Source organism: Phytophthora cinnamomi, assembly GCF_018691715.1.
Source record: "Phytophthora cinnamomi strain GKB4 chromosome Unknown Contig41, whole genome shotgun sequence".
NCBI lineage: Eukaryota > Oomycota > Peronosporomycetes > Peronosporales > Peronosporaceae > Phytophthora > Phytophthora cinnamomi.
In genome coordinates, this window is record NW_027150974.1 from 377,303 (window position 1) to 395,958 (window position 18,656).

The 18,656-nt window shown below is 49.7% G+C and overlaps 4 protein-coding genes across 4 annotated transcripts; 1 reads left to right on the forward strand and 3 right to left on the reverse strand.

Moving 5' to 3' along the window:
* Positions 1-1,581: 1,581 nt before the first annotated feature.
* IUM83_17464 (Retroelement pol Polyprotein) lies at positions 1,582-2,252 on the reverse strand (the record flags this gene model as incomplete). Its single annotated transcript, XM_067942414.1, has 2 exons — positions 1,582-1,586; positions 1,688-2,252. 2 exons carry the CDS (start codon positions 2,250-2,252, stop codon positions 1,582-1,584), a joined length of 570 nt encoding a protein of 189 aa, XP_067791151.1.
* A 3,271-nt stretch (positions 2,253-5,523) lies between these two features.
* Positions 5,524-6,087, reverse strand: IUM83_17465 (uncharacterized protein; the record flags this gene model as incomplete). Its single annotated transcript, XM_067942415.1, has 1 exon — positions 5,524-6,087. The coding sequence occupies one exon, from the start codon at positions 6,085-6,087 to the stop codon at positions 5,524-5,526; it is 564 nt and encodes a 187-aa protein (XP_067791146.1).
* A 9,172-nt stretch (positions 6,088-15,259) lies between these two features.
* Positions 15,260-15,922, reverse strand: IUM83_17466 (serine/threonine protein kinase; the record flags this gene model as incomplete). Its single annotated transcript, XM_067942416.1, has 1 exon — positions 15,260-15,922. The coding sequence occupies one exon, from the start codon at positions 15,920-15,922 to the stop codon at positions 15,260-15,262; it is 663 nt and encodes a 220-aa protein (XP_067791147.1).
* A 1,184-nt stretch (positions 15,923-17,106) lies between these two features.
* IUM83_17467 (serine/threonine protein kinase) lies at positions 17,107-18,567 on the forward strand (the record flags this gene model as incomplete). The annotated part of the gene is made up of 1 exon (XM_067942417.1): positions 17,107-18,567. One exon carries the CDS (start codon positions 17,107-17,109, stop codon positions 18,565-18,567), a length of 1,461 nt encoding a protein of 486 aa, XP_067791189.1.
* Between the last annotated feature and the right edge of the window lie 89 nt (positions 18,568-18,656).

The window sequence follows — 18,656 nt, forward strand, 5'->3', positions numbered from 1 at the left end:
GCAATGCCTTGACTTGACACGGTGTGACCCAGAAACTGAACTTGATTCTGCCCAAAATGACATTTCGAACGATGACAGTACAGCTTCTCTCTGCGTAACACTTCGAAGAGCGTGCGGAGATGCTGCAGATGCTCCTTCATGTTCTTGGAAAATACACAAATGTCATCCAGATACACCACGATAAACGGATATTTGCCTAGTAGGACACGCATAAGACGTGACCAGACACCTGGCATTCCAGCAAGACCCATTGGCGCAACACACCATTGGTAGGTCTCAGAATGAGTGCAGAACGCTGTGTACTGACGACTTTTCAAGGCAACCCTCATCTGATGGTAACCTTGTGCGAGATCCAAGACTGAGAAGATGATACATCCATACATCTTGTCAAATGTTTCGTCAATTCTCGGGAGTGGAATTCTGGCGATGATCGTTTGCGAGTTGAGCCAACGATAATCAATCACCCAACAAATCGGTAACGTGGCGTTTCCCGACCGTAACCACTCAGCTCGAGAAAGTTGTTTCCCTGATTTCGGGTCTTTCTTCGGGATACCAAAGATGTTGGAGACCCAAGGCGAATCGGATAGTTCGATCCAACCTTTCTTCAACTTTTCTTCGACAAACAGATCAAGGGCATCTTGTTCTGTCTTCGAGAGCCGAAAAGGTGCGCGTGTGCTTGGCATAGCATCTGACTTCATGTCGATCTCGAATTCCACGCGTCGATGAGGAGGTAACCCATCGGGTAAAACGTCTGGAAACACGTCAGCAAACTCATCAAGGAGAGGCACAATTTCTTGTGGTTCTTCCGTGACGGGTTGAGCTGGAGTAACTTTGACGCGGTAAATCTCATCATAGTCATGGTGCTTGGCTTTAGCTTTGAACTCAGCACCAGATACTTCTACCTTGCGCAACACTGGTTTCATTCCTTGCGGTTTGAACTGCAGGTGATGAGTACGCCAATCAATAATTGGTTGGTACTTGGTAAACCAAGGTTTTCCGAGAATGACATCGTGTTCAGGGCTCATAGACCATTCCAGGACCTCTAAGTCTCTGAATCGATAGCCATCCATCTCAATAGTGACCTTGCCCTTGTGAACGGCACGTTTCTTCGTTGTGCTTCCGTCAAACAAGGTGACTTGAGAGATCATCGTGTCAGGAATAGTATCCACCAATCCAGGACGAATGACATTGCATGTGGCTCCCGTGTCTAGCATAATGGTGACACGTTTGCCTTCACACAGACCTGGCTTCCGAATCAACTCATTCGGAGCTGGTAGTGACTGGATGGTAGCAGCGTTGAGATCATTTATCTCAACAACTTCAACAGACTCTGGCTTTTCTGCTGCCAAAGTGTGAACAGCGAACTGACCACGCTTAGTGTCAGACTGATAGCTGTTATTCGTTCCGTGCTTCTGTCGATTTTGAAGCTTGAAGCACTGTTCAATCGTGTGACCAGGCTTCTTACAATACCGACACTTCTTTGAGTTGCCACTGTTACGGTTGTTGTTCTGAACAGGGCGACGATAATTGTCACGGCGTGGGTTATGCACATGACCAGTGTCGATTTCCATAGGCTCAGGTTCATTCTCAGCAGGACGCTGTGGAGCCGTGTTGGAACGAGCGAATGACGTGGAGTTGGAACGGCCAAAAGATCTTGGAGGTGTCCAACGACTCTTCTGAAACGGACCAGCACGAAAGTGCGATCTGTCATACTCGAGTGCAACTGAGAGAGCCTCAGATACCGTCGTGCAACGACGATACTGAACTTCTTCTTTCGTGGGACTAACAAGACCTCGAATGAAGTACGTGATCTTGTCAAGCTCACTCATGTCCTTGACTTGCATGATAGCAACGCGGAACCGAGAGATGTAGTCCTCCAAGCTAGAACAACGTTTTTGCTTGAGACTGTACAATCGATCTCGAAGGCGCTCCTGAAGATCCGGAGGAACGAATTCCTTCGTGAGCTTCTGGATCAAATCTTGGACATCACTGACGGAATCCCTGCAAAGCATGTACCATGCAGCAGCATTTCCTCTGAAATTGGCAGTCATCATGGCAATGATGCGCTTACTCTGATTCTCATCTTGCCAATCAATGTTCTTCGCCTCAAAGTAATGAATAACTTGGTCGAAGTACAATTCAACTGAGTCACCCATGTTTCCATAGAAGCGAGGTAGGCTTATACCTTCAACTTTGACCTCTTTGCGTTGCGAAGTCAAAACGTCGATTAGTGCTTGTTGTTTCTGCACCATTTCGACCACAGACTGTGTCAGACGGTCAGCAGACCATCCACCAGGATTTAACGAAGTCATGATAGTGTAACTTGAGCTAAAAGCTGATTAAAGTTACGCTACGAATGTACAGCTGCTAGCTACTAGAACTAGAGCTACAACGACACTGTCAACAGCTACTCGAAACGGGCGCGCTTGATGCTGATAACGCGATCAACGAAAGCACGAACTTCGGTGTCGATGCGGTTGGCACAGGTGTTCAAGATGTCGACGGTTTCGAAGAGAAACAGTCCAAACCCAGGCTCGATAACACGGTCGAGGTGAGTTTCGAAAAACGGAAAGAAAACTTCACGGAGATGCTCCGTCAAGCAAGTAACTTCGTACTGCAAATGGGTAGCAGCACGAACTGTGAAAGCGCGTTGAACGGCTTGTTCAATGGTGGGAATGCGACGATTTTGCTGATCTTCGTCCCACTCACGAGCAGTACGCTTAGGCATATACTGGAAAAATACCCGAAGCTTACGCCAAAGCTTACCCGAAAATTACGCGAAAATTCAGGAAACGACTGAAAATTACGCGGATTCTCAAATTCGGAATTATACGGATGCTGGGGTTTAGGTAACTACTGATTGGCTGAGCCAAAGTGCAATTACACTAAAACAATGCGAAAAAAGTTTAAAACAACACTTAAACAACGCTATTTAGCGCTAATTCAAGCGTTGGCGCTTTGCCTTGTAATTGGATTTCTTCTGATCGAAACCCTGAACAAGTAGCTCTTCCTGTTGAGCCTCTTCAAGTGCTCTTTTACGCGAGCTCTCCTTAAGTTCACGGTCGAATACAGTAGTGAGTGTGTTATGAATACGCACTACTTGTAAACTTAGGATACGGCCAGCTTCTCGATAAAGTATACGCTCGGACTTAGAGTGAAAACTCTCCTCCTGGTCCTGTAAGTGGTGAGTTAAGCTTGCAAGGCGATTAACTGAGTTTAATCCCTTAATACGAAGTCGATCTACTGCTTGTAGATTAGGATCTGGGTTTGAGTTGAGGTTTTTCCTTTTTTGGTTTTTCACCTTGGTCATACAAGGCCAAAGGTTTCCGCAATATACTAGGCTTACGTGCGGGAAGGTGACTAGTGAAGCGAAAAGCGTTAAACTAGTACAAATCCTTCGGATAACTAACCGTTAGCAATAAGCGTGAGGCTAGTTAGCGTAATCGACTAGCGAAAAGCGTTAATGTCGATTATGTAAGACTTTACGGCTAGCGAAAAGCGTTAATGCTGCTAAGTCAGGGAACACGTAGAGTAGCAGTAAGTGCGAAAGCAGTAACCCTAACCCGGATACTGTAGCAGTAGTCAGCCGAAGTAGCGAGTCGAGTCGGTCGATTGAAGATCTTCTGACCACTTGCCCGGCGAAAATGACCGTAAGTGCTACCAGATGTAAGGCTTGACACGTAGAAGGCCGCGAGTGAAGATGTACCGCGATGTGGAAACGTGTAGGTAGTTGGACGTAAATTGCAAAGTGATATTAGTTGGTTAAGGCCTTGTGGCCGGCCGTCTGGGCCAGTGCCCAAGGCGGTGCTAAAATGAATGAATCTGATTGGTCAATCCACTTCAAGTTGAAGTGGGTTGACGTGCGCTATACAAGAGTAATGTACACGACAGAGATCATGCACCCTAATGCATGTTCCTTACTTACCCACTTGTCTTTGCGTAGTGGATGTTGTAGTTTAGATGTGCGGGCCTTGACGTGCTCGTCACGTCTCGGTCCTTACAAACATAAAGTCGTCGGAGGCATCTTCTACGGTCATCCCCGGAGACAGCTTCGACGGCTTACCACCCAGGCCAATTCAACCTCCACTGACGCACCATCAAAGCCCTCGATGGACACCAAGTGCACGCCAGCCCGTCGTTTCCTCCAGAAGATGCAGCCCCCACATTTTCTGTAAAACTGTCAGCTCCCAAATTCGAGTAAAGCAACTCGCCCCTTATCAAAAAAGAACAATTCATGTTTCCTCCTTTGCGAATCAATTTGTGACCTGCCGAAGAGGGTGACACCTGTTGCTCACTGTTGAGCTTTTACGATTGGGCTTGCATCATCGAAGCGCATTTCCAAACAGCAACTTGAGGAGTGGCTGCCAGTTTCCCTGACTAGGGCCACACCAATTCCTCCACCCTCACGATCGGCTAGACCACTATCGAGCAATTCTCAGCTTCGTACGCCACAAAGCATTCCATTCAGCTTCCTTCAGGTCGTGAGCAGCTTTCGTAGAGATTCGACTGAAACTTTTGAAGAACTACAGCTGCACAGACTTAAACGAGTTCCAGAATAAGTTTCATCGATCATGTAAAGCTCAACAAATGTATGCTACGGTGCTACAATGCTTATTCACTAACTCCGTGGGGGAGTATATTGTAGAAGAGGGATGGATAGAATGTATGAGTAACACTCACAGCGAACATTTCGAAGTACGGCACCATTTTACTGTTGTCAGGGTGCTGCAAGTCTCCCTATAAACCCGGAATCCTTACCGTATGCCTTGAATTCTTGTAGAAATTCTCTAACGCACGTTCAGGTAGATAATGTTCCCTCACCGTTCCAACTTGGTACATCATCTTCAGCGCATCGAGAGCGCCGACGTCGCCATGACAGTTTTTAATGTTGCCGCACTTGACACATTTACCAAAGCAGCGATAGCATTTACTCACTAGCGGCTTTGCGCTCCACACTGGAGGAATTTCACAAGTTCATGGACTTCGTCGGATCCTACCACCATCGCAATATCTGGGGTGTGTGATGTAGTCGAAGCTTGGGCTCGTAGAAGGCAAAAAGAAAAGTGATATTGTAACTTAAAATCCGTACTCTCTTGTACTCTAGACTAGCTACTCACTTCATGGCCACTCCTTGTTGAATGCAATTGTTAGTTGACGGGTCGCCCCGTAAACTTCGTCCCGTAAGCCGTCCCGTAAGCTGTCCCGTAAGCCGTCCCGTAAGCTGTCCCGTAATACGTACCGCAACAAATATAAATTACGTGCTCCGTAATAAATTACGAAACCAGTAATATATAACGCAGTGCGTTACACGACCCCGTTTTGAAAAGCGGTGAACTTACTTCGCAGGACAGTTCGGCGCGATGTGGTCCACTTTCTTGCAGCGGTGGCAAGTAGCCGTAGTTTGCCAGTCGTTGTCCAGCATGAGAGCACGTTTACCAGGGTGATCAAATCTCATCGCAAGTAGGATAGTCTCATCCAGTATCGTCGGGTGATGCTCGCGCACATGATTTGCGGTCGGCGGCTTTAACCCCTGTGGAAGTAGAAACGAAGCTCCAGCTGGCTGATGGGCACCGTGCATTGGATGAGCAAATTTTGAAAATCTGCCACGTAATCGTGCAGTGACGATGTTTGGCTCAGCGCGCACAGCCGTTCGCGCAAGCGATACTCGCTGTCGGGCGGAAGGAACCGATGACGCATGGCCTCCTTGAAAATCGCCCATGTCTTCACGCGGCCGGAGCTATCGCACTCCAGCGAGAACTGTCGGTACCAGTTCCAGTTCATGGGGGTGACTCCGAGGTGACACGACACCATAGTCACAAACTGAGAAGACTCTTCCATCATCTGCGGATGATAATCCGCGTAGAATTGCTCCAAAGCGAAAAACCACAGCTCGAGATCTTCGTCGAGCTTCCCTTGGTAGGTTGGAGGTTGATGCTTGCGGGCCCCTGTTGGCCTTGCGGTGAGCGCGTCGATGCGGGCTTCACTAGCAGCGAACTGCTGCTGCATCATGGCTTGAAAATCAGCTTGTTGGCGGGCGAGAAGCTGCAGCACGTCTCCAAACGTTTGCGGTGTGGTGGTCTGTTCCATCACGGTGGCGCAAATCTTCAAAACTTTCTCGACACGATGGTCGGGAACGGACAAGTCGATGCTTGGACTCTTCAAGTGCTACTATGTGATGTAGTCGAAGCTTGGGCTCGTAGAAGGCAAAAAGAAAAGTGATATTGTAACTTAAAATCCGTACTCTCTTGTACTCTAGACTAGCTACTCACTTCATGGCCACTCCTTGTTGAATGCAATTGTTAGTTGACGGGTCGCCCCGTAAACTTCGTCCCGTAAGCCGTCCCGTAAGCTGTCCCGTAATACGTACCGCAACAAATATAAATTACGTGCTCCGTAATAAATTACGAAACCAATAATATATAACGCAGTGCGTTACAGGGTGTTCTTCAAAGCCAGATTCGCGAATGCAGCACTCGCACAAATTCGCGCTGGTCTGTGGTGAGCGTGAAATAGTCGCAAGAGTGCCGGGATGATCCCTTGCATGTCCTTCACCGCGTTACTCTTCGAACACTCAAACGAGAAAAGCTCCAAAATATTGGCTGCTTCACGTCGCTGACGTTCTGTGCTGCCACTTTCCATCAACTCCGCCAGCAACGGAATCGTGTTAGTATTCACGATTTGAAGGACGTTCACTTGGTCACCAACTACAAGATACCACAAGGCGGCGATGGTGCTCTCTAGTTGGACTTGATTACCTTTTAGTAGAAGTCCAACTAACCGAGAAATTCCACCTGCGGCTACAATCGCGCGTTTATTGCGACTGTTGTGTGCCAGATTCATCAATGTTGCTGCCACTTTGTCTTTTTGAGCATCGTTTCCGTCCACCTCTAACAGTAATAAGGGCTCGACAGCCCCAGCAGTGACAATTTTAGCTTCGTTGGATTCGCTCAAGGCAAGATTTTGGAGCAAAATGATATGTAGCAAGAATTTGTGTGACTATCTTGTGATCGCACTTAATCGGAGTGGTGTGCGACTTTTGAAGCTATTTGCCGACATGGCGACGGAACAGGATGCTGAAGACCTTGCTACCCAGGTGAAGACGGTGAAAGACAATGTCATCGGAGAGAAGACTGTTAGGATGTACACCCGTGGAATATATCGCTACGTGGCGTGCCTTTACGAGAACCAGAGAAGTGTCCTGTGCGATGGTTTCATTGATGCTTTGCGCGCCGGTGCTTTGGAGAATGCCGACTTGGGTATAGCGATACTATTCATTTGTGCTTTAACAAATTACCACCTCATTTATTACGAACTGGAGGATTTCTTATGGCGTCTCTAGTTTATCACAGTGAATATCTACGCACAACACTGAGTGCATTGCACCCTTTGTTCCGCAATGCCCTTTTCGAAAACGCCAGGCTCGTGTCCCAGTTGCAACAACGGCTGGTTTGTCGGACAGCACGTGCATCGGACCGAATGAGGCCCACTGGGGTTCCTCCGCACGTTCATTTGCTGGTAGCGATGGAGAAGCAAGCGGAACAACTACAGCAATTATCGCTGTCTGTTGGTGGGTTAGCGCCGACCGTGGTGGAGCTAATGGAGTCAGAAATGTCGCGCTGTCAAAACTCTGTGTCAACCCGAGAGCCGCCGCAAGTGTATCGCGGGCGCTTTCGGATTGCGGAATATTCGATCTTGTTCAATCCGTTCGAAATCATCTACCTTGTCAGTTAGAACGCAGTGTCGAACCTGATGAATCTCCGCCAGAGAACTTAGCCACGGATCTCACACTGCTACAACAAATCTTTCTTTTGTGAATAAAAGATTTACACGAACACAACCCGAATTTGATATTCCCAGCATGTCGTTAATGTGTGGTTGGGAGCACTGGTGCTGTGGCGACCCATCTGGGCAAGTTGGTCCGTACCGCGTTTTGCAATGGCAGGTCCTCACCTCCAGTAAGATGCAAAAAAACTATCAAACTATCGCTATATGATGATGGAGGTACAAGCCAAAATACCTAGAAGTTCCTGGATAGCAACACCTAGCGTTCAACAAGCGCGCGAGATGTTTGAAGGTGTGATCGCAGAGCTTCCGATCAGCGATGTCACGCCACCAAACCGTCAAAGGCGCAATGATCAACTCAAATGGTCTAGTACCCTGAATGAAATCCGGCAACATCGTCGCAGATCGAGTCGCGACACATAGTTTAGCAACAGATTTACTCAATATGTAGACAGGAGTGTATGAATCGAATTTGTCTTACCTGTCGCGACTATTTTGCTGGGTGGTTGTGCTAGACGCTGTATATGCATTTCTACCAGCGCGGATTGCCGACATCGAAACCTCGTTGGGTTTATGCAGGTGGCCATGTCGATGTCCGTCCTTGACTTCCTGCCGTCACACGCACCGCCTAATCAATTCAGTAGCGTTTAATCGGATGCTGCTCGACGAGGCAGTGCTCGTGTTTGTCCAACGTTTGTAATACGGGGTGGTATTGAGTTTCGTGTATTACAGTAGCTATCTGACGCCAACAAATTCGTGAGAACTCTGGATTGTCGCTCAGAATAACAGTGGTTGTATCGAAAGTCGCCAGGGGTAAAACGAATTCGTGTGCGCACAAACGCACAAGAAACGCAAAAGTTTTCATACAAAAAGGAAGTCAGACGCCAACAAATTCAAGAGAATGACCACTTTTTCCTGTTGAAGAGCCGTCCCAGCTCGTAGTAAATCCACAGCCTCCTGGATGCAATTCTCTCGAGAAATCTGGATTCGAATATCAGGTTCAATTGCCAAATCAATCAGTACCGCTGTAGAACAAGTTTTCTCTTGGTCAGAGCCGAATTTAACCAAGCACACAAGAGGCTTAATTGCACCGGCTTGGGCAATCTCCTGGCGTTTGACTGGTTCGCAGCCAGATTCGCCAACCCTTTGGCAGCAACTTTCCGGTCATAACGATCCTTGTTTTTTAACGTCCGCGCAAAGAGTGGATCATGCCAGCGTTTGCCACGATACGCTCAAACTGGGTCACTACGGCTATGTTCGCCAAAACACCTGCAGCATTCAGGCGTTGTAGAGAGGTTCCACTTCGCACCATGTGAACGAGCTCTCGAACCGAGCCAGCTGCCACTTGCCCAGCGATGTTGTTTTTGTCGTGATATGATTATCAATGCACCGCCCGCTTTTTCCTGTTCTTTACTGCTGTCGCCGCGTAGCATGGCTACCAGACGAGGAATAGCCCCATGACTATCGAGCTGAGTTCGAATTAATCTGCTATCTTTCACTACGAAGGAAAGCACCTGAGCTGCAGCTGCTGCCACTGTATCGGATTCACTTCGTCTTGGCTGTAAAAAGCGATACCAGCCGAGGAACACCATTTTCCGCGCAAAGTAATGCTTTGTAGCTTTCACTGTCCCAGCACAGGTTGGCGAGTGCTGTTACAGCCCACTTGACCACGTGTTCATTGTCCTCACGGAGTAAGCCGACAATTGCAGCAATTTCTTGCTTTTCAGCACCGCCGATCCATCGGTATTCTTGTATAAGCACGAGATAATTTCCCGCAGACATATGTATTGAGCGGTTCGTACTTTTTGCCAGCGTCAAAACTTGCAATAGTGCATGCGGGCGCGCAATCAACTCGTTGTCATATATGAATATCCAATTTCTTCGTCCAAGCGCTTCATGTCTGTTGTAATGTACTGGTCCTCACGGTTGCCTCTGTACCAGGTTTGCTTTTGGTCCAGTAGGTCGTTACAGTTAAGTGCAGCGAGACCATATTAAAGGGTTCGACAGTTGGGAAAGGAGAGAGAAGCAGAGAGAGAGAAACCTCACTTCACAAAATACAACGGGAGGAACAAGCATCTTAACTCCCAGCCGGCCTTCTCTTCTTCTACATTAATTCGTCTTTGTGTAAGGTGTGAGTTGCCGACGAACGCAAGCCCTCTCAGTTACAAGTGGTTATGAGCCCAAGACCCCGTTGGTAACTTCCCAGAAAGAAGACCATGAGTACAACTGCTGACACAAAGAAGAAGGAGACCAAAGACGAGAAGAAGGCTGCCCACCCACCTTTCGATGGCAAAGACTTCGAGGTGTGGTTCGAGCGCATGAAGTTGAAGCTGGAGCGCAAAGGGCTGTGGTCGTACTGCGAGAAGGACGTCGACGAGCCGGAGGAGTCGAAGCAGGACGAGCACGCGAAGTGGAAGAAGGAATCAGCTCGTGCGAAGGAGCTGCTCTACGACGGGATGACAGATAAGATTATGAAGACAGTAAAGTTTGAGCCGTCTGCATTTCGTGTTGTGGAGCGATTGAAACAGAGATTCGTCGGCAAGACGTATTTTAAGTATGCGGCTGAGATGACGCAGCTAAGGAAGCTTCGACTACAAGAAAACGGGAATATGCCCGATCATTTATTTGGGTGAAGTACGACGATTGATCGACCGAATTGCTGTATTGGGTAAACCGCTTGATGAGTATGAAAAACCTGCTATATTGATCGGCACTTTGCCTGACAACTACGATAATGTTGTTGAAACATTTCTGGCAAGCCATGTGCCTCGAGACGTTAATGATCCTCCGAACTATGACCAATTGGAGCATGCATTGGAGCTGGCTTATGACCGGCGCCAGGGAAGAAAGCTGGACGATGGTGGTGAAGACCAAGCTTTGGTTGGCGGCTCTGGTAGAGGTAGAGGCCGAGGTAAAGGCCGTGGACGTGGCCGTGGCTATGACCGTGGTCGCGGAGGCCGCGGTGGTGTACGTGGTCGAGGAAGAGGCTTTGGTCGTGGAGGTCGAGGAGGAAGTCCAGGAGCTGGACGAGGTCGTAGCAGTCAAGGCACCTGCGGAGGAAATTGTTTTCATTGTGGTGAGCAAACGCATCAAGTGCGCGACTGTCCACACCTGGGTATACGTCCACCAAGTGGATCCGAGCCTGCTCAAAAACAAGCAAAGACGGAAGGAGGAGCAAAAGGCATGAGAGCTGCTAAAAGCCAGTATACAGCTGATGAAAGTGACGATGAAGCGTACGTTATCACTGCACTTATCAAGCAGCCAGTTAATGTGCAAAAGTTTGCCAGCAAGCGATGGTACTTGGATTCAGGTGCAACCAGTCATATGACTAACCAGAAAATTGATTTTGTTTCATTCACGGACATGAGTGGAGTGGTGAAAGTTGGTGGAAATAACTGGTTGAATGTGGCTGGTGTTGGCTCAGTGAAAAAGGAGATACAGACGTCGAATGGTCGACGAATGGTGATACTGCATGGTGTACGCTATGTACCAGAACTTCAATGCAGTTTGTTCTCAATACGTCGCCAAACGGCACGATCACTGCCAGCAGATGAGAAAGTCAGAATTCATTTCGACGATGAAGAATTCGCGAAAGTGAAGTTTGAGCAAGGCTGCGCTTATGCACACGTTGATAAAACCAATCTGTACTGCGTGAAGCTAGAGAGTCAAGCGGATACCGCGATGGTAGGTACTACCGATGGAGGAGACAAAGTGCAGTTGTGGCATACGCGTCTAGGCCACCCAGGACAAACAGCATTTAATGCATTGTTCCGGCATATAGATTGGCCGTTGTTGGAAGTTGATCTCAGAGTTGGAAAAGGATTCAACTGCGAAGCATGTGTGAAAGGAAAGATGACGAGAAAGAGCTTCCATACTGTTCAAAGTTCAACTCGTGACTGGTTAGTTGGAGAACGTGCTCACGTGGATGTGTGGGGTCCGTATCCGATTGCTTCGTATTCTGGCATGCGCTACTTTGCACTTTTTGTTGACGATGCGTCTCGCTTCTCAACGTTGTTTTTGATGAAAGAGCGGACGGATGTATACGCAAAGTTTCAGTTTTACTATGAGCAAGTCAAAACACAATTGAAAATCCGAATGAAGGAGCTTCGCTGTGATAATGCAAAGGAATTGCTGGCGCTCGGAGAGACGGTCAAGCGCAACTACGGTATGGAGTGTTCGCTGACTGTGAAGCATACCCCAGAGCAAAACGGGGTTGCTGAACGAATGATTCGCACAGTTACTGAAAGAATGCGATGCTTACTGGAACATTTCAGACGTCCTAAGCAGGTGTGGGCGGAGGCAGCCGTCACTGCAGCGTATTGTGTGAACATTTTACCGAACAAAATAAAAGGAATGCAAGTTCCATATGCAGTGTGGTTTCGGGAGATACCTGCATACTCCAGACTTCGTACATTCGGTTGTGCTGTGTTAGCCAATGTTGATAAGGTTGAGCGTAAGAAAATGGATGCACGAGCGAAAGAAGCGGTATTTGTTGGTTATTCTCGTGAACGCAGAGGCTATCGGTTGCTGGACAGCAAAACGAACAAGTCATTTTACAGTCACACAGTCGTCTTCTATGAAGACAAGCCGGGTCGTATGCTGCTGAAGGATTGTACGGCAACGCCAACAGTGCCGACAACCGAGTACCTGGATATTGATGCTACAACAATGCAGAATATTCCACTCTTATTGGAGGAATTGGAATCAGAAGAGAAACATGAAATGGAGTGCAGAACTGGTGGGGCCGGCAAAGATGCAGTGCAAGCTGATACTTCGAGTGAAAATCCTGTACAGCAAATTGAACATTCCACATGTGAGAGTAAGGCGTCACGAAAACGAGTAAAAGTGACGAGAACCCAGGTCCCGCTGAAAAGGTTTCACATGGAAGAGCAAGTGAAACCAGGTCCTGCGATATCGCCTGTGAGTGACATGAACACGGCAAAGCGAAAGAAGAGAAAAAGAGCTGCAAGAAGGAAACGAAGTAGTGAACGGTGCGCGACACCAAATGAAGGGTCTGAAAATCAGAACAGTGGGCGGTGTATGACACCGACTGTGCAGCAAGATGATAAGCCGAGAGAAGTAAATCAGTCTTCTACTCTTGAACCTGGTGAGATTGCGACCACCAGCAAGGAGAAGCTGGATGCTGATGGTGACTCGCGGATGGACGATGTGACCGTCTCTGATCAGCGAGATTCACCTCGCAGTAAGGTGCCGAAGACGGGTTGCAAAGAGTATCGTACTAAGAGTGGAAGAGTGTCGAAACCACCACGGTGGCTTGGTGACACTATACATCTTGTTTTCAGAGACTCAATTGGGAAAGAGAAATCAGCTAGATCATCGAGCTGGGAGATAACTCGCGATCAAATGCAGTTTGAAATTGCAAAAGAAAAAGCTATGGATTGGTGGCAGGACTTCTGCTGTCTGACAGCTAGTGTGATTGATGAACCAGAAACACTTGATGATGCACTCAATAGTGAATACCCAGAGGAGTGGCGCTGTGCAGCAGATACAGAGTATCATGCGTTAATGAAAAACGGTACTTGGAAGTTGGTTCCTCGTCAGAAAGGCATGAAAGTGCTAGGAAACCGGTGGATATTTCGTGTGAAGTTTCTTCCAAATGGAGAGATTGAACGCTTCAAAGCCAGATTGGTGGTCAAGGGTTTTATGCAAGTCTATGGTGTTGACTATCTTGAAGTGTACTCACCGGTGGTCCGCTTGGAGACATTGCGGGTGTTGTTGACTTTGGCGGCAATCTGGGACTATGAAGTCGACCAGATGGATGTAACAACCGCCTTCTTGAATGGCCCTATTGATGGCAAAGTATACATGGAGCAGCCCGAGGGGTTTGTGGAAGCAGAAAAAGAGGACTACGTTTGCATGTTGGAGAAAAGCCTGTATGGCTTAAAGCAAGCGCCAAGAGTCTGGTTCCGGCTGCTAAAAGAACACCTAGAGAAACAAGGCTTCACAATAATGAACTGTGAGTCATGTGTAGCAGTGAAAGTGATTGACGGTGAATTGGTGTTCATCTCCATTTATGTTGATGATTTGATACTGTTTGCACCCAACAAGAAGTTGATGATGGAGCTTAAGCAGATGCTTCATATGCGTTTTGAGATGAAGGACTTAGGTCCGATTCACTACATTCTTGGTTGGGAGATTACTCGAAACCGAGAAGCGCGAACTGTGTTCATAAATCAACGCAAATATGCAGACAAGGTATTACGCAGATTCGGAATGGAAAGATGCAATGGCTGCAAAACACCAAGCGCTCCGGATTTGAAGCTGTCAAAGATCATGTGTCCTACCATAGTAGAGGAGAAAGAATTGATGAGTGGAAAACCATATCGAGCTGTAATTGGCAGTTTAATGTACTTAATGTTGGGTACACGTCCTGACTTGGCTTATCTCGTAAGGGAATGCAGCCAGTTTCTTGAGAACCCAGGGATTTTGCATTGGCGTGCTGCCAAGCGTGGATTGAGGTATTTAAAAGAGACTACGGACTGGGGGCTAAAGCTAGGAGGTGCACAGTGGAGTGAACAGGAATTGGATGACAATTTGAAAGCTTTTGCAGATGCTGACTTTGCCAATAGAGTAGACGATCGGAAGTCTATTGCTGGTTATATTACTCAGCTGTGTGAAAGTACTATTTCGTGGGCAAGTCAGACAGAGCGAACTGTTGCGCTACACACAACTGAAGCTGAGTATATGGCACTCAGTCTTCTTGTGCAAGAAGTCATTCACCTACGACAAATGCTCAAAGAGTTGAAAGTGAAGCAGAGCAATCCCTCTGAAGTTTTTGTGGATAATGAAAGCGCTCGAAAGCTGGCGAATAACCCTGAATTTCACAGTCGGACGAAACATATAGATGTGCGGCATCATTTCGTTCGTGAACGTGTAGAACAGAACGAGATTACGGTGGCACGAGTTGCTGGAGCTGATAATGTGGCAGATGCATTTACGAAGCCACTACCCCGTGTCAAGTTTGAGCAATATCGAGCAAATATGGGGTTGATTTCCCAAAGCAACTACGATTCTACCAAACGTTCATGCACCGTTGACAACCAGTAGGTGGGGCTGTTGTAATGTACTGGTCCTCACGGTTGCCTCTGTACCAGATTTGCTTTTGGTCCAGTAGGTCGTTACAGTTAAGTGCAGCGAGACCATATTAAAGGGTTCGACAGTTGGGAAAGGAGAGAGAAGCAGAGAGAGAGAAACCTCACTTCACAAAATACAACGGGAGGAACAAGCATCTTAACTCCCAGCCGGCCTTCTCTTCTTCTACATTAATTCGTCTTTGTGTAAGGTGTGAGTTGCCGACGAACGCAAGCCCTCTCAGTTACAAGTATGTCCAAGGCCATTACGAAGGAGTACAAGTGTGCGACAACCGCGACAATTGTCACTCTTTGTGCTGGTTTTAAGTACGTCATTCGTTGGATTAAACCCCAGTGGTCATCCCAAATTCGTCCTAATCCCGTCGTTACCAACTAAAATATTGTTGAGGTAGAGTCCACCTCCAGCCTTTGACTTCCCCACGATGAGAGCCCATACGAACTCGCACTGGAAAGTGGCATGCGAACCACTCGGGAACAGAGACGACCACCATGCCGGAAGAGTGCACAACTAGGTCGAAAACAGTTTCCATGACTTCTCTCTCGCCCGGTATCAGCTCTCGTTTGACCTCATCTTCGTCCACCGCGGCTTTCAACAGCGTCAACACCTCCTCCTGCTGTGCCCAAGTCCGGGCGTCTTCGTCGAAATCCCGCTCTTCTACCATGACGCAGTACCATTCTACACGGGCGCTTCTCTCGGCTTGCAACGCCCCTACCCACTCAGCTTCGTCCATCGGCTCCAAGACCCCATGCGTCATGGCGGCAGCCTCGTCAAGCACGCCGTGAAGCAGCTCGAGCTGCTGCACGGCCATTCTCGTCCCTGCGAGCTGGACGAGAGCGGAAGCGGCCTCAAATGGTTGCAACTCCTCGCGCGCGCTCTCGACAGTCAGCAGCAGCCCGAACAGTGTCTCGCTCACGTGCGGGATGGCTTCGACTGTCCGGCGGAATCGCCGATATCGCGCTGCCGCGTGGTCGCCCAGCCGAGCGGTGGACTGGACGGACCCCTCCTGGGCCCAGTCCCATCGACTCATGCGCGCAGAGACTTGATGCGATGGGTCTGACGTAGGTCTCCGCTAAATGCCCAAAGGAGTTCTGACAGCATCTCAGTGACAGGGTGGGGGGAGGTCCGACTGCAAGCAGCCGATCGCCACGGATTTTCGCGGCAAAAGCGGGAGGTCCGAAGGATCTGTGCTCGTTCATTCAGAAGAGGTCGTGGTCTCACTTACTTCCCGCTGCACTGACATTGAAACTGCTTGCTATGCTGTCGAGTGTCCATGGACCCGTGCGAGCTTTACATCGACGACAAGATGGTGCTCCACAGCGACGGCTGCGAGTCGGGCCACCCGGGCGGCCTGAATAGATTCGGGGGTCATGTCGAAGATGCCTATCGACTCCTCCTCGTGTAACAGCGAGTACGTCTTCACCATCTACCGGCTCGAGCTACGGTTAGTCGTTGTACATTTCCTGGCCTGAGTTTGTGGGCGGCTATCCGGCATTTGGCATTGACCTCATCCAAGGACACGAAGCTTCGACCACTGGAACGCACGCATCTCCATCAACCTCGACGGTCGACGGTTCTTCGGAAGCGTCGACAGAAACGAAATCGTCGGGTGCCTCGTCAACGTAGACGGCTATGATGCCTGTCCAAGTCGCCACCACCCAATCTAATTCTCACTCCGCTGACGCACCGTCAACGCCCTCGGCAGACACCACGTGCACGTCGTCTCCGTAAAGCAGTGGGTTTGAGTGAGGCGACTCGCGTCTTACGGATAAACACACAGCAACCCGCGTTCCCGTCCATTGCGCTCTACCAATGCAGGACGGCACCCGTTGCTCACACTTGCAAGTTAAACAGCACTCGATCTCAAGTTACATTAGCCAAAACCACATAGCGAGTCTCGCGTGGTGTTTGCGTCCAGTTCAGACTCCGCAAGTTAGCGCCTCCAAGTCTCAGCCTAAACGCCAATGCAACTTGCTCCCCCGAGTGCCACAGCGATATCCAGTTGAGCCCCTGAAGCCAAAGCGACAGCAGTACTGCCACAACACATAACCGCCACCGAACGCAGCCTTGGGTTGATGCGGGACCTAGAGACCCCCACTCTCCGATTAGTCGCCGGACTGCAGGACGCACGCAATACTCGATCTCCCTCCCTGGGCGAAGTGTCCAAGGCCCGAGACCCCATTCCACTGCGATAACTACTATAATAGAGAGCCCATGTTCCACATCGCGGCGCGGGTCTCCGCCTACCTAACCGGGCCCGCAAGTGTGTGGCTGCTGTCCAGGGACGACCTGCGGATCTGCTGCCAGGACGCGGGCGACGAGTTCCACGTGCTGTTCGCACGCGTCTACGCGCGGCTGTGGTGCGTCCACCAGGCGCTGAGAGGCTGCGGCCGGGACGACCTGCGCACGAGCGTCTGGGCGCTGGCGCTGCTGCACCGCCTGGTCGCGCGGTTCACGCGGGCGGTCACCAAGCACCGCGCGCTGAACCTGCTGGTGCGCTTCGCCACGCGGCGCTCGACGCTCGAGAAGCTGCGAGCGCTGCACCAGGCGATCGACCGGCTCTTCGTCTGCGTGAAGCTGCAGGACCGCGAGGAGATGACCAAGTGGAGCGACCTGTGGACGCAGGACTGCGCCCAGATGGACGCCACGTTCCAGGAAAGGGTCAAGGTCCCGCAGCTCGCGGTCAAGGGGCTCCCGACGGCGAAAATCGCCGAGATCCTGGCCATCATGAAGTTCGAGATCGAGTTCCACAAGGACGAGCTCACGCCCGAGCAGGTGGCCCTGCTGCAGGTGACGGCCAAAAAGTTGGTGAATGCCTCCGGAGTGCACGTGCCCAAGGTCTCGGCCTTCTACATCCCGTCCGTGGATGTGGACGTCGTGGAGGACTGTGACAAGGTGTGGAACACGAGGGGCTGTGAGGTCATGCGAGGCGTGTACGACCAGGAGACGCGGCTCATCGCGCAGTACCTGACTGCCGACAATCGGTATGCCAGACAACTTTTCTGGTCTGCGACGGAGATCTGGCACGGCTTCCACCACCCCAACGTGGCCAAGATGACGGGCGAGTCCCTCGTCGAGGCGAGGCCGATGGTTATCTGGGAAGACGCCGCTACTCACGGCAACTTCATCCACTACTTTGCAAGCGAGGATGAAAGCAGCCAGAGACGTTTGTGGAGAATGTTCTTGCAGGTTGCGCACGGCCTCAACTATATTCATCAGCAAGGCAAGGCCCATGGAAATCTCAAGTGCTCGGACATCTTGGTGGCCAAGGACGGCACGCCCAAGATCTGCCATTTCGAGCTGAGCAAAGGGCCCCATGTGGGCGCTTTTGACCGCTGGAAAGGACCGGAGTACAACCTGGGCACTGGCCTCGACCCGTCGGCGGCTGGAGATGTTTTTTCGTATGGGTTGTGCATCATTGAGGCGCGTACTGGTTACATTCCGTATGAATTGGACTGCGACGACACCGTGAAGCAGCAGCTTGAGGAGTGCGATTGCTACCCACGGCCTGAGGGCATGCGGGACGATGAATGGGATGTTGTACAGCGGTTTGTCGTGTACAAGCTTGAGAACCGACCGACGATGGCTCAGGCGATCGAAATGGTAGAGGCGTTGGCATGGAAAGAGGCGCTGGAGGAGGAGCAAATCGGGTTTGGCCTCGTCAAGACGGCATAGCCCTGCCGTACCGAAGTTATATCAAGCTGAAGTGAGAATGACAAGTACCAGTATCCCAAATGGTACGATAAATGGAGTTCTGGGAAATA